The sequence below is a fragment of the Nuphar pumila genome, chromosome 10, assembly GCF_984573655.1.
Source record: "Nuphar pumila chromosome 10, dmNupPumi1.hap1.1, whole genome shotgun sequence".
NCBI classification, from domain to species: domain Eukaryota; kingdom Viridiplantae; phylum Streptophyta; class Magnoliopsida; order Nymphaeales; family Nymphaeaceae; genus Nuphar; species Nuphar pumila.
This window is the reverse complement of record NC_143258.1, coordinates 112,488,925-112,504,360: the sequence shown is the minus strand read 5'-3', so window position 1 is coordinate 112,504,360 and position 15,436 is coordinate 112,488,925. Positions and strand designations below refer to the sequence as shown.

Here is a 15,436-nt window from a genome sequence, read left to right as displayed (position 1 = left end):
ACCGTCCCCTTCCTCACTTTGTGGGTGGGTGTGAGTCCACGCATTTGTATAGCTTAATCCAAAAAGTCCTATGCATTTTCTTTTAGGGGTACGAATAAAATTGTGGAGAGGATTGGCCTGTTGTGCCAATTCACGGTAACTAATCCAGTTTGTGTGTTTCTTTCAAAAAAAAATCTAAGGCCCACCTTCGGCATGATCTTGTTTCTTTGTTGTTGTAGCTGACGTTGGAATCAGTGTAGGCGCAATCGGCGACTTGTCCAAATCGTCGATTAACCATGATCAGTCTCATGGGCTAGGTGATCACACTGATTTTTCGTGAGAATCTTGAGATCGTAAACTTCACGATAAAAAGGCGATACATTGCCTTCGTATTATGCTTTTATTTTTAATGTGGGGTTAGGCAGACCCTAGCAGTTATACAACTATACCATTGGGTTTTGAACCTAGCTGCTCCCAAGCAAACAAGCTGAGCCCCCTTGGTACCTTTGTATTTGAGAGAGTGAGAGAGCAATGTGTGAAAGCGTTAATGGGTCGACATACTTGGTTCATTGAGTCAATGGTGGCTATCACTATGACACATAACAAGATTAAAATTGTTTATAATTTATTAACAAAAAAATGTAATATTAGTATAAATGTAAAATCAAAACTAAAATTAAATGTGCGAAAATGAAAGTGGTTTATGTATATTCAAATTTTTATATGGCATATTAATCTTATAAATTTAATTATTAATTAAAAATTAACCATTTCCAATAACCAAGTTGACCATACATTTACTCTAAATTGCAATAATTTCAACATTTTTGTTATCACATATTCAATAGGTTGGGTTTTTCTTTTAATTGATATATATTATCTAATAGTAAGAACATATTATGTAATTAATATTAAAATACCATCAATTAAATAATACAATGGAGTAGGTTTTCAATTATTTATATTTTTAAAATTTTAATTATTTCTAAATACTAATATAAATTTTAAAATTTTACTAATTAATCGCGATTCACAATTTTGCCGATTAATTACGAATTAAATAGAAGTTTGCATGTTGAGGTTGACCAAATTTTTTCCAAATTAATAACCGTTTATCGAGGAAGGACATCCCGATGAATTTCCTTGGACAAGTTTGGCCACTATGGATGGAAATGAAACGATCCAAGCATGTGAGAGTCGCCATCGGTCTGGCTGCCTGTGGAGAGTGGGTGAGGATATGATCAAAGGTGCGGGTAAGTGCCATGACTATCCCACGCAGCCAATCAGATGACAGCAGTGCATCAAGCCTACAGCTATGACAGCATTATGTGGGCCCACAGCTACAAAGTGTAGGCCCTCCATGAAAAACGAGTCTCTCTCTCTCTCTCTGATGAGATATGGGACACAGGCAGCCGATACAAAACGACGCTCCCTCTCTCTCTCTCTCTGGTGGGACACTCTGACAGGATAGAAATGGTCACAGATGAAGGAAAAAAGAGATTGGGCATACCCAAAGCCACAATAAAAAAGAAAAACATAAAGAAAGAAGAGAAAGAGAAAAAATGCAAGTGCCTGTGGAATTAGACCAAAGAGAAAACCAGCAAAGAAAAGTCAAAGATCATGCAGTATTATAAAAGAACAAAAGGCACTTCCATTATTCCTTCAACCTTTCCCAAGCCAAAATTGATCGAAAGAGCGTAGGGAGTTACAGAATCCATGTCTCGCTTCCTCTTCTTCTCCTTCTTCTTCTTCCTCGTCCTCTCATTCTCATCAGCCTTCCGATGGAGATGTCATACGGAAGATGAGCAGATCATTCGTGAGATCTATGCTGCAATTAACCGGACTCTCGATGTGGATTGCTGTCGCATGTGGCATGTCTTTGAATGCAATCAAAACACCAGCAGGGTGTACTCAGTAAATTTAGCATACAGTGATTTCTCAGGCAACATCCCAGATGCCATCGGCAAAATGACCAACATACAGTCTCTCAGGATTTACAAGATGCCAAATCTACATGGAGAAATCCCGGCATCCATCTCCAATCTCATCAATCTCAATTCCCTTACCATCAGCTGGACCAATGTGTCCGGTCCCATACCGGGTTGGCTGCACCAACTAACCAACCTACAGTCCATCAACCTCTCGTTCAACCAACTCACCGGTTCCATACCACCCTTCCTGGCCGAGTTCCCCGGTATAAGATGGTTATTCTTGGACAGGAACCGACTCACTGGGTCGATACCCGAGTCGTTCGGCCGGTTCAGGTCGAGCACTCCAACCCTCCGGCTCGGCCACAACGAGCTCACTGGCGTGGTGCCTAAGTCTCTCGGAGATGTCGATTTTGATAGCATTGAGCTCCAGCACAACTTCCTGATCGGTGACCCATCTCATCTCTTCAACAACCGATCCAAGTCGATCTGGATCATTGATCTGTCGCGGAATTTCTTCGATTTCGACATGACAAACATCGTCTTCCCTACTCAGAATTTGGGGGCCATGGATCTCTCACACAACATGATAAGAGGCAGCATACCCGTCCAGATTCTTGAGGTCACCCGCTTGTACAGCTTCAACGTGAGCTACAACAGGCTCTGTGGGAAGATCCCACAAGGTGAGAGCCTGCAAAGGTTGGATGCCTCGGCATTCATGCACAACCGCTGCCTATGCGGGCTTCCACTCTCCGCCCAATGTTGAGCCTGGCGGTGATCAATCGTTTGATCTCCTCTGGGTGCTTAGTAGAATAATAATGAATAAAAGTTATCTGCTGTATCAACATAAGCAAATAAGTTTGGTTACCATCATTAGAGAAGGGCTAAAAGGTGGAAGGATCGGTCTTCTTACGGCCCACAATCAAGAAAAGATGTCCTCAGTGGAGAACATCAGTCGTAACCATGTTATGCGGTTTGCATTGTCCGGTCACTTGAACGTTGTAGCGAAAGCTTTGTCTATCCTATGTGATATTTCTGCATGTTTTTTGCTTTTTTTGTTTTTCTTGTAAGAAATTATCTCTTTACTTTGTGCTGTTTCGACTCGACTCTTTTTGAATTGTGAATTTTTAGTGCTTGATTTGTTGCTTGATTCACAATAATCATTCACATAATTTGACTGCTTTAATGGGAGGGAGTGCATGTTGGCTTATTCTTTTTAAGAAGTGCTGACGAAGATGGCTGGCTTCGGAGCACACGGATTTTACTGTCACGCGGTTTCAGCCGTCTCCTTGGACTTACAAGTCACTTTTAGTATTGACTCTTAAGAATATCAATCACTCTCTGTCTCTCTCCCATTTTTTATTACAGCCCAAGTCTCTTTCAGTTAGGAGATATTTTCTCTAAAAAAATAGCAATTTGATAGGCAAAGAAAAACCCCTTCGTTGAGGTGGACCCAACTCCTCTGTCTCTTCTTCTTTTTCTTCTTCCTTTTTTTTCCTTCTCCATGTGTTTCTGTTTTTTTCTTTTCTTTTCTTTTCTTTTCTTCTCCTTGTCTCTCCCTCTATCTCTTCTTCTATATTTGATTAATATAGAAAAATTAAAATTTTAATGAATTGCTTGGGCATTGTAGTGTAAGAAGTTTAATTTGGTGCATTTTCAGTTTATCATGATATATTTACAGTTATTTTTTATTTTTTCAAAAATTCCTGAAAAACTGACTTAAATGGAAAAAAAATGTTGATATTAGTGATCATGGTTTTAAGCCAAATGCTAAATTGGATGAGTTCATTACTTAATTATAATGATTTGACTGTCTTAATGGCCTGTTTAGATTATCATCCTCCCAATTAATCTAATACTCTACATACTGCAAATGATGGATGTTTCTATGTGAAGGACAACCTCTTCCTTCACCGACATATTTGGCAAATCCGATAGCCTCTTGCTTAGAATTCTAGTTGTAATGATCTTTCGTTCATAATACACACTTTCAGTGTCTAAGTGGCATATCAGAAACTAAATTTAGTACATCCAATTCCTCAAACCAAATTCACTGAGCAAGTAGAACTACAAATACTAATCTTATTTGTGAACCAGAAAGACTTACGAAAGTCCTCTCAGTATAATATTGGATAGACATGACATTATCTGAATGTCTTTCTTTTGTGAGGAAATGAAGCTTTGGGCACTTTGAACGGTTCACATCAATGTGTCGTGCTGTATCTTTCCTCTCGAACCAGTTATCCACCCAACCACTTCACCTCTGACATTATCCGATTTTGGGATGCCCCACACTTTAATTTTGAGCTTGGACATGACTTACACTAACGTCATGTCATCTTCAAAGGGCGCTCTGGTGTTCACGATTTCTAGGGTGATTGGTTTTTGTAGTCCAGGACTGGACGGCAGTGGGTGATTAATATGGTCTCGATCCATATGCTGCTGCCCTATTCCCGGTGCAATCAATTGGTGCCAGGCCAGCTTGTGGCCCTTCCTGTCACCACTAGCTTGCATGGCGCCCATGCCACGTAAAGCTGAGAGTGTTGAAGAGAGAATACAAAGCAATTGTGGTTGCCGACACAAGGCAAATGAAGTCCATGCCTATTAAAGGCCTAGAGGCGACAAAAGATGAAGCAATTTTTACTCTATTGAAAAATCAGTTCTCCCAATCAGAATGGAGCAAAATTCTGATTTTTGAGGGTAGGCTAGGGACACGTTGGAAAAGTTTAGGATTCAAATTTCAAACATAAACTCTCAAGGGTTCAAAAGTTATGACTGACTCACGACAAACCAATTTTTGTTGTTAACATAAACTAGGTTGACTTGTCTAAGGTGAGTTCAAGGAGAGCATGAGGCTGAGCTAAAGGATTTGGTCGACTTACTAGGGTCAAGTAGGTTGATTGGGAAAGGTCTATCACGGTTGGATGGTCAACTGGAGGTTGGATTCACCAAGGTTGAGTCTGAGTCACCAATGGCTTGATTGAGGTTGGGCAACATCCTAAGTTCTCATAGTTGGACAACCTACTAGAAGTCTAGACTCTAATGGTTAGAGCCCCTGAGCACAACATAGAGAAGGGGCTTAGAGGCTAAGAGAGAAGAGAGAGATGTCTTTTAGAGAGAGAAAGCCGAACTTGATAGAGACTGTAAGAGCAACTTCAATTCATTTATTATGCCATAGACTGCAGAATTATCCATTATATATAGGCTAAAATGAATCTCAAAATCGCTACACAAAATGCAAGAAAAATTAATTTAGAACAAGCCAAAAATAAATAAACATATTCTTATATGAAACTTCCCTTAGCTTATCAATGGAGATCCCAATTCACAAGATCCGTTTGGGCTTCCAAAGTGCATTAAGGAGGGAACCCAAATATTGCACAGTTCCATGAGATGGCCTTCAACAAGGGTGTGTGAGTCCCTAAGCCATTTACCATGATTGGCATGCCAAAAGAGGTAGGGCCCTCTTGGTTTCCTTGGCCAATGAAAGGAGGGACGTCCCCCCATATGGGTCCCACTTGCAATAAATATCACATAAATGCCGAGGGCACCTTTAGCATGGGTCTCACCTAGATGAGGTGACTGTAATGCTGAGGTGGCTTGCAATGTTGATGTGGAGATACTTGGCATGGGTCTCACTTTGCTGAGATGACATGACTTACATAAGATAAAACTTGGTTCTCAGATCCAAATTAGTCATACTTGGATCTATTTGCAAGATTTTGACCCTTAGAGCTGGGTATGGGTCTTTCACATTAGAATTCGCTTCGATTGATTGGTGCAATGGATTCAGAGCAGGGTTTTTCGATATTTTGGTTTGCATCATCCCCTCTCCTTGAGATTTGCCTAGCCTACTAGGCAGGTTTCTCTACTAAGGTTGTTATCAATCTCTAACGTTGGTGTGATCCTTTGTATTGTTTGGCGAACTATCTTCCAACCTTGAACACCATGTGGCACTAGTACGTACTTCCAACACACGAGCCATCTGCACTTGTGAGCCTTCAGAGAGGGAAGCTCACTTTGTCGGTGGTGGATTCATTTTTCGTTTTCACTCAAATAAAAATTAGTGAATGAGATTAATCCAAACACTATGAGTCGCACTCCCAAGACGGTCTTCTCCTTGTTGGTGCTTTCACTGAGATGCAAACTCAAGTCTTCTACCACAGTAATTGTGCTTTCATGTAACTCCACTTCATCTCTTGTTATTTGTCTACCTATTAAGGTCTCACCCCTACACCTATCCTTCTCAATTATCTAGACATGGTCTGACTAAGGTAAGGGGCTTAGGCTCAATGGACTCGGGATAAGTAAGTCAAGTTAGTTCAAATAGACTTGGGAAGAAAAATTGGTGCTCTTAAAAGGTGTAATAAAAAATATTAAATTTTGGGGGGCTGATTTTAAACACCTTAGGAATGGTTTGGTAAAAAAAATCAAGGTCAGAGGTCACTAAAACATGGAGATATGGTTTTTTGAAGTTATGTGAAAATTCAGGAAGGTACATGATAGACTAAATTTGCAGGATAGACTAGATTTGGATACTAACGAGCTGAACTAAAAAATTGAGTTCTTTGTACTGAAACCTCAACAAATAACGAAATTTGGTTGGTGGGCTAGAGACAACTTGGAGAACCTTTTGCCCAAATTTCATAACTAGATTCATCACGGTTTGGGCTGGAAAATTTTTTGAAGCTGAAGGGTTTTGGGTTTTATAGAATGCAGTTAAGACTCACTAGAGTTTAGGTATGCTACTAATGTGCTTGCAAGGGTTGGGGATTCCAGTTGGTAAGGTGTGTTATTATTTTGAAGCCATATGCAACTAGTAGAGACCTCAACAAAAGGATCTGAAAGGCTCCTTCCACCTTCAAAAACTAGAACCCTCACTAGATAATTACAGAGCTCATAGATCTTCACCCCGCGTTTGGGTTTTCCAGCAACTCTTTTAATAGGTGCTTCTTACGTAAAGATAGGAACATTCAAGTAGTAAGCCAAAAAGTGAAGATGATTTATGATAGCAAAGGCTTCCACCATCCATTTCTTGAGGCAAGCAAGCAAGAGGCTTCTACCATCCATCTCTTGAAGCAAGCAATCAAGAACATGAGTGATTAATAGAGCATGGCCATACTCTATTGTCAGTTATTTTTTAAGGTGATGGCCCTCATTCAATTGGGCTAAAAAACCATACTGTCGCATCCTCATCACTAATAGAAACAACAACTCAATTTTTGTCCTACCGCTTGACACAACATAGTGACTTTGGTGTTGTACATAACCATAATAGCGTGCACTTTTAGTGAGCTTCTCGCACGTTGTGGCTGCATTTTCAGAAGGTACACCATGAAGATCAACCATGTATAACATTTTGAAATCTTCACTATATCGAGGACACATGTTAGCAAGTGCTCCTCCCGGGTCAAATAGGGAGTTGACACATACGTCATCAATTTTTACAATTTTCAAATTACAAGACTCACATTGCTTAATTTGTCTATCTTCATTGCAAGTCATGAAAAACTCCTCGACAAGGTGAATTTCACATAAGGTAGAATGAGCCTCATAATATCTACACATGATACAAGAAAAATTAATTTATAAGAAGCCTAAGATAGATAAACCTATTCTTAGATGAGACCTCCCTTGACTCATTTATAGAGAGACAAATTCATAAGATTTATTTGAGCTTTCAAAGTCCATTAAGGAGGGAACCCAAAGGATTTCACGGTTCTATAGGGAGGTATTCAAGAGGATTGTATGAGGGCCTGTGCCATTTACCATGACTGAGCACCAAAAAGGGTGGGCCTTCTTTGTGTCCTTGACCAATGAAAGGAGGGGCACTCCCTCATGTGGGTCCTACTTGCAGTAAAGACCACATAAGGGTGCCCTTGGCATGGGTCCCACCTAGCTAAGGTGGCTTGCACATATGATATGATGACATTTGACATGTGTCTCACTTGGTTGAGGTGGACTGCATCAGATGGACCTTGGGTCTCAGATCTGAATAATCTATACATGAAACTGTTTGCAAGATTCAAATGCTTGGAGCTGAGTCGGGTTCTTCTACACTAAGATTCACTTTGATTGATTGGTGTGGTGGGTTCGATGTAGGGTCTTAAAGATTTTGGTCTGCATTATTTCTCTACTACTACATCAGGCTCTCCTACACTAGCATTTGTGTTTGTCTTCTTCACTCCTAGCAAATCCGAATTTGACTGCTTGATGAAGAAGAAAGGAAAGCCAAAGGAGCTTGCCCACCCCACACTCATCGAGTACATATTATGGAATGGTTCAAATGAAAGTGTTAAACTTCCTTGCCTCTAATGAATTCATGTTGATGTCTTTCAAAGTTCTTGGAAGGGCCAAGAAAAAACTCTGATTGATCTTTTGGTGACCCTTTTCCATGTCACAACTTTCCTATTCTTGCAATATGTCACTTAGGTCTTTCAAAGCTTTGTTGTTTATTGATCTGATTTGTCGTCCTTGAATCTCTCTACATCCTTGTCTATCAATGACAGTTTGCGGTTTTTCCTTAAGAGATCTCCTGCATCAGACGACCTACACTGATGCGACCTGATATGTGTTGGGACATGTTGTCGACATGCTCAAGGCCAATGATCAAGCTCCAGAAGACTTACTGTCCCATGGCACAATGTTGATAATTTGTTTATCTTCCTTACACGTTAAAGTAAAATCAAGATAATTGTTTGTAATGCTCCAAAATTTTAACCCAAAAAATATGTAATTTTTTTTAAATACAGGGCCTCATTTATGACATTGGCTTAACCGAATCAAGCTCTAATGAGTTATCTTGTGCAAGATCTAGCATTTTATAGCTTCTTAGAACCGAATTTGAGACAAGATGCCTATTTGATAAAACCGTTTTTATTTAAAAAGTTTAAAATCATAACAAAAATATTATTTTGAAATCAGTTAAATATTCTAGGCGAGTTATAAGTATATAAAGACATCTCTATCAAACCATAATTAAATCTAAACCATTTATTCCATAAATCAATTGTTTAAAAGTCTAAACTAAATGAAATAAGCATATATAAAAATCAAAAGTCTCCCAAGGATCCATAATTTGTTCACATGGCACTACCACAACATTCTGCAATTGCTCCAGCTCAATTATTCTATATTTATTCATTTTAAAAAATAAGAGTCAGTCTTCTATAATCTCAATAGAAAAATACATCAATAGGGCATATACATAATATGAAGCATATATGCACATGTTATCAATAATTATAAATATTTAACTAAATAACCAAAACAGTTAAGTTCAAGTGACAAGATATCAAGACATATCATAGTTAACTATCAACATGATCAAGAGTATGCTTTCAACACAAATATAATTATAAAAATGAATGCAATATTTGAAAAGTCTTCCTACTCAACTATTGTGTTGTTTCTCTTTTTTAAAAGTTTTACTGGGTACACAAAGAACAACTATAACCCAGACCAGACAATTTAAAGTATATTATGCTATGTATTTTAATTTAACTAAGTAATTGACTGAGTTAGAATCCCATTAAGAGCAGTCAAATGCTGATAGAAGCTCCTCCATTGGCAACAAACAGAATTGATTTGATACCTAATGCCCATAAATGTGATCCACAATCTTGCAATTTTAGCAGCCAACGCCCATAATTCACTGATTTCGGTAGCCATCGTCTAAAATTTGTATGAGTTCTTTTTATTAAGGCCATAAGTCAGTTCAGTTTGGTAGACCACCCACACTCTATGTCTTCGGTATATTTTTTAGAAACAATATTCATACATATTATTTTTTATAGTTTTATGCATCATACACACACGACAAGTTTTATGATCATTCTATGCACAATCATGGCATGTTGCACTTAATCATTATCATATCATATGCAAGCATCACATGGCCACATGCTCTATTTCACAACTTTATGCATGTACTACTCCATATGTACCATACACACACATGTTGCATGTCATGGCCCTATATGCATTTACTCATATCACATGCATATCATAATCATGCTATTTAATATGAACACATGTAATATATTAACTCATGTTAAATATCATAACATAAAAGCATGCATAACTAACAAAGTGCATATCATAAACATCAATGAGAACACATACTAATATGTAATAATTAATGTATTCATTTGGTTCAGTTCTAGGACTAAACTATGTCCCATTGTTTCACTTTCAGAACTAGAGCATCAAAATCACAAGAGTTTCAAATCAGTATAAATTTTGTCACAGTCAAACTACAGTGAGTAAAAATCTGATATTTTTACAGTAAATGCATAGGTGTGTTAAATAAGCATATTCATAAACCTTGCATCAATCAGAGTTTAGATAAGGGAGAGAGAAATAATTTATCGAAACTGATATTTTTGCTCCTAAATTAGCTTGTCTAATTCAATCCCTCCAAAGAAGTATCAGTTAGAAATTTTAAAGAAATAAAAAAAAATTGTAAAAATTATTGTAGATAATTGGACATATCTAAAACACTTTCTCACCAAGATTAGGTCTAAACCTCATCCCAACTATGAATTAAAATTCATGAATTGCAGCCTGTTAATGTTCTTGGAAAGGTTGTGCTTCAGAAATTTTCAGCTTTGGGAGTCACCTTTCATAATTTTTGTGCATCAAATTTTTATTGAAAGTTTTTTAATATGTAATCTCACACATCAAATTTTTAGAAATAGCCATAAAATAGATTAAGAGAAATAAAATCTACAAAACAACATAATTGTATACAAAATTTTTGTTCTGACTTTTGGAGGATGTACTTTCTCATATAGACTCGAACATAGCCAAAATATCTTCTGAGACTTCTTCTATGTGTCTAGAATGTCTCTCTAAAATTTAAAAACTTTTTGCCAAATTGTTTGGGCATACGATAAAGTTCTTGAGAAGTATTTGAGCCTGTGAAAACAGGACATTTCTTTTCACATAAAAAATTATATTTATTGCAAGTTTTTCATAAAATAATCTACATAAATATGAATTTTCATGATCTAATTTAAAATAACACAATCTATAATATACTAGGAATGAAACAACATAATTTTATGTTGTATAAAATTTAATTGCAAGTATAGAATCATCCCACAACACACTGAAATAGTTTTTCCCAAAATAGGCACTAGTATACCAAAACACTTATTTGAAATACCAATTTTAGTTATGAAATACTAAAATAAATTTTTTATCTCGTACTGGTCGGGGTCTGCCTAGCCTCAACCTAATTATCCAAAAATAAATAAATTTTTATATGGTATGTAGCAAACTTTAACCCTATCCACACCCTGCCAAGATAGCTACATTTGTTAAGCCCATCCAGAGATGACAGCAGATCAGGTACAATTACATTGAAAACTTTAGTACCCTCCACCATCTGTTAGATGTCACAGCTGACTGGCTGTATCCCATAGATGAACGGCAGTCAGTCAAGCAGGGTGATTGCACTTGATCCGCCATAATATTCTTTCATAAAAAATGGAACCTTGGAATCAAATGATTGAAACAAGCACGTAGAACACATCTGTGAGGTTAGAATTTCTAAGAACATCAATTTTTTTGAAAAAAGTGCATCTGATACGGGGTCGGGTATCTTCCCATTTTCCCACCTTCTTATATTGCCATATCTTTTCAACACAATACTTTTTAATCACCACTCATTAAACCATGAAACTTATTTTTTCTTGCTCCACCACAGATGGGATGGCATACGTAAAGCCAATCCATTACATTTTCCACTTTATTCTACTTGACCTCTCTCTCTCTCTCTCTCTCTCTCTCTAGGAACAAGAAGGGTAAGTTAAAGGGGGGCCGCACAGGCAATTGGTGTGGTCGAAGGAGTACTCGTCGAAACGCTGCATGACAGGGCCCTGTGGAATACTGCCACACAGTCGATTGTAGCTCACGTTGAGCACTCGCAGATTGTTGAGCTCCAGGATCTGGTTGGGAATGACGCCGTAGATCTCGTTGTGCTCTATGTGCAGCTCAATCAGCGTGTTGGGGAAGCTCACTATAGAGAAGTCAAAGCTGATGTATAGGTTCCTGGATATGTCGAGCAGCTGCGTCTTCTTCCACGATCCAAACAGCCATGAAGCATTCCCCTCCAACCTGTTCCTAGAGAGATCAATCCTTTCGAAATTCATGTTGCCCAACGATGCCGGGACCTCTCCGGTGAGGTTGTTGTTTGACAGAAAGAGGTCCGGGACCGACCCTCGGAAATGCCCCAAGGATTCGGGTATGGATCCGGTGAGCTGGTTGCGGTCCAGGTGCAGTGCCTGGAGCTTAGGGAGCAGTGACAAGCTTGGTGGGATCTGGCCTGTGAGTTGGTTGAAGGAGAGGTCCAGGTAGGTGAGCGCCTGCAAGTTGGATAGGCAAGCCGGGATCGTGCCGGTGAGCTGGTTCCAGTCGAGCCGGAGGAAATTGAGCCCGGTGAGGCCGCAGATCGGCAGCGGGATCGGGCCGGAGAGCTTGTTGAGCTTGCGCATCACAAGCTGAGTGAGAGTCTTCAGTTTTCCGATTGATGGCGAGATCGTGCCGGTTACGTTTCCGGCGAAAATCTCGAGCTGGGAGATCCTGTTGGTCTTGGGGTCACAGGTGACTGTGAGCCATTTGCAGCAGTCGACCTTGGGGTCCCAAGAGATGAGAAGGTAAGGGTCTCCCATGGCCTTCTTGATTTCCAGGAGAGTAGCTTTGTCATCAGGGTTGCAACGATCTGCAGAGAGGGAAGGGACGAAATGAGAAGACAAACACAGGGTGAGGAAGAGGAGGGAGAGAAGAAAGGGAGAAGATGAAGGTGAAAAGGCCATATTCTTCTATTGGGGTATAGGTCTTTGTGACAAGTGCTTCATATTTATAGTTTTATGGAATTCCTTCCTATTCATTTTGATTAAGAGAAAATAGCAGGGTTGGACAAAGTAGAAGATCTATGCTTTCCGGGTTCTAATCCAAAGGAAGGCTCTACCCTAAGTTTGAACATTAAAAAGGAAGGGCTCTACCATATTCTTCATCTTTCCCTTACAGCCTGTCAGCCGTGGTTTCCAACAGCTGCCTGTATGGGTTGGGTTGACTCATCTTTGGGTGTAGTTGCGGGGTCCACCTGACATTTTCATTTTGTTCTTTTTAAGAAGTGCTGACGAAGATGGCTGGCTTCGGAGTACGCAGATTTTACTGTCACACGGTTTCAGCCGTCTCATTGGACTTACAAGTCACTTTGAGTGTTGACTGTGGAGATGAGTCTAAGAATATCAATCACTCCCTCCCCATTTTAGTCTGTGCTTGTGATCACGTTTAGGGATAAAAAAAAAATTTGTTGTTTTTTCTGTAATAAAACTCACAAGAAAAACCAAGTAGAAAACAAGATAAATAGAAAAAGAAAAAGACACGAAATTACATGGCTAGCCACTCAGGCCTATGCCTATAGTCAAAGGAGGAGAGGAAATCAATTGACAAAAACTATGAATACGATAGCAATGCAAAAACTATGAAAGACTCACGAGCTGCGGTATAGCCAAGAACCGGTTTGGTAACAACGGCCTTGATCCAACATAGAGCCAATTGATACTCTCTTTCGAAACAAGAAAATCCAGGTTTAGATAAGACTGATTCTCATCAACGATATACTGATTCATGAGAGGCGATGAACCATCCCACATAGTAATTTATCAATTCTTGACTACACATTACTGATTGAATTTGTGACTTCTATAGAGGATAATTGTTTTGAACTAACTTAATTGAAATGAAACTAAAGAAGGTATTCCACTAAATCACCGAATTGGGTGCAAGTGAAACAATGCTAAATATTGGTGAAGACGCCATACATTAACTTATGATTACCACCAAAACTAACGACAAAGAATCTTGATGTCTCATCCACCCACGCCTAAAACCAAGATAGTCTAGAGCTCAAAAGAAGCTCTGGTACTAAGTCAAATTGTGTGAACAGTGTGAAGTTTTTATAAAAGCACGTAAGTGAAAAGATTTTCTCTTAATCTCATTTATCAACATTACACTATTTATATAGATTTTACAGGTTACAACAAATCACGATTCTCCTTACTCAGAGGAAATTACGATGATCACAATTTCTTTAAGTAAAGGAAATTTGATTGGATAAGGATAGATCTAGATCTTATCCTGATCTCAACACTCCCCCTCAAACTAGAGAGTGTAGATCCGAAACTCTCAGTTTGTTTGTGAGACACAAGAATTGTTCTTTTTCCAGAGCTTTGGTAAAAATATTTGCAATATGATCTTTTGACATATCTTGTTTGGATGACACCTTTGATGAGTTTTTCTCAAATAAGATGGCCATCAATATCTATCTATTTAGTTCTCTAATGAAAAACAGGGTTGACAGCAATGTGAATAGTTGCTTGATTATCACACATAAGATCATTGGGCCACATCAGCTTTACTTAAAGGTTTTTAAAGAGAAACATCAGTCATGTTATTTCACAAGTAGCATTTGTCATGGTCTGATACTCAACTTCTGCCGTGCTTTTTTCTTGTTTTTTCATGAAATTGGACTTTTTTCCAAAAAAATATAATACCCAGTTACTGATTTTCTGGACTCTAAACATCTAACCCAATCAGAGTCACAATAAGCTCTCACGTGAAGATCAGACATGACTGATAGCATAATTCCTTGGCCTGGACCCTTTTTTAAATAACGTATCACACGAAGTGCAACCTCTATATGAGGTTTTCTTAGCATTTGCATAAACCTTCTTAGAATGTGAACTGCATACATGATATCGGGATGCGTAATGGTTAGATATATTAAACGTCCAACCAATCTTCTATAGATGGAGGGATCTTTCAACTCTTCACCATCAGAGGACGTCAAAAATAACTTTTGATCCATTGAAAAATCAATTGGCTTGGATTTCAGCATACCTGCTTTATCTAAGATATCCAAGGCATATTTTTTTGAGTTAAATATATTTCAGACTTGTATCTGGATACTTCTATTCCCAAAAAATATTTTAACGAACCCAAATCTGTCATATAAAAAATCTAATTTAGATATTTTTTTTAACTCAATGATAGTTGCATCATCATTTTCTGCTATCACCAGATCATTCACATAAACCAAAAGAGCTATAAACACATTGTCCTTGCAAAATGTGAATAAAGAGTAGTCAGCTTTAGACTGAGAAAAAATATATTGAGTCAAGGTAGAGGAGAATTTTGAAAACTAATTTCTAGGTGCTTGTTTGAGGTCATATAATGATTTGTTGAGTTTAGATACTAAATTCTCCCCCCTGTTTGCCAATCCCTAGAGGTAATTCCATGTAAACATCTTCATCGAGATCACCATGTAAGAAGGCATGGTGTGCATCCATTTGATGAAGAGACCAATTTTTGATGGCTGCAACAACAAGGAGACATCGAACTGAAACTAATTTTGTCTCTAAAGCAAATATCTCATGATAATCTAGTTCTTCTTGTTGGGAGTATCCTTTTGCCACAAGTTGTGCCTTGTATCACTCAATAGAACCATCAAAGTTATA

General features: G+C 38.3%; 2 protein-coding genes across 2 annotated transcripts; one reads left to right on the top strand and one right to left on the bottom strand.

The window, feature by feature from the left end:
* The first annotated feature begins 1,695 nt into the window (after positions 1 to 1,695).
* LOC149827946 (polygalacturonase inhibitor 1-like) lies at positions 1,696 to 2,673 on the top strand. Its single transcript, XM_090018608.1, has one exon. The coding sequence runs from the start codon at positions 1,696 to 1,698 to the stop codon at positions 2,671 to 2,673; it is 978 nt and encodes a 325-aa protein (XP_089874734.1).
* An 8,888-nt stretch (positions 2,674 to 11,561) lies between these two features.
* Positions 11,562 to 12,759, bottom strand: LOC149827945 (polygalacturonase inhibitor-like). Its single transcript, XM_090019740.1, has one exon. It carries the CDS (start codon positions 12,725 to 12,727, stop codon positions 11,702 to 11,704), a length of 1,026 nt encoding a protein of 341 aa, XP_089875866.1. The 5' UTR covers positions 12,728 to 12,759; the 3' UTR covers positions 11,562 to 11,701.
* Between the last annotated feature and the right edge of the window lie 2,677 nt (positions 12,760 to 15,436).

Coding starts and splice junctions, on each gene's coding strand:
- LOC149827946 (XM_090018608.1), top strand. CDS start 1,696: ATGTCTCGCTTCCTCTTCTTCTCCTTCTTCTTCTTCCTCGTCCTCTCA.
- LOC149827945 (XM_090019740.1), bottom strand. CDS start 12,727: ATGGCCTTTTCACCTTCATCTTCTCCCTTTCTTCTCTCCCTCCTCTTC.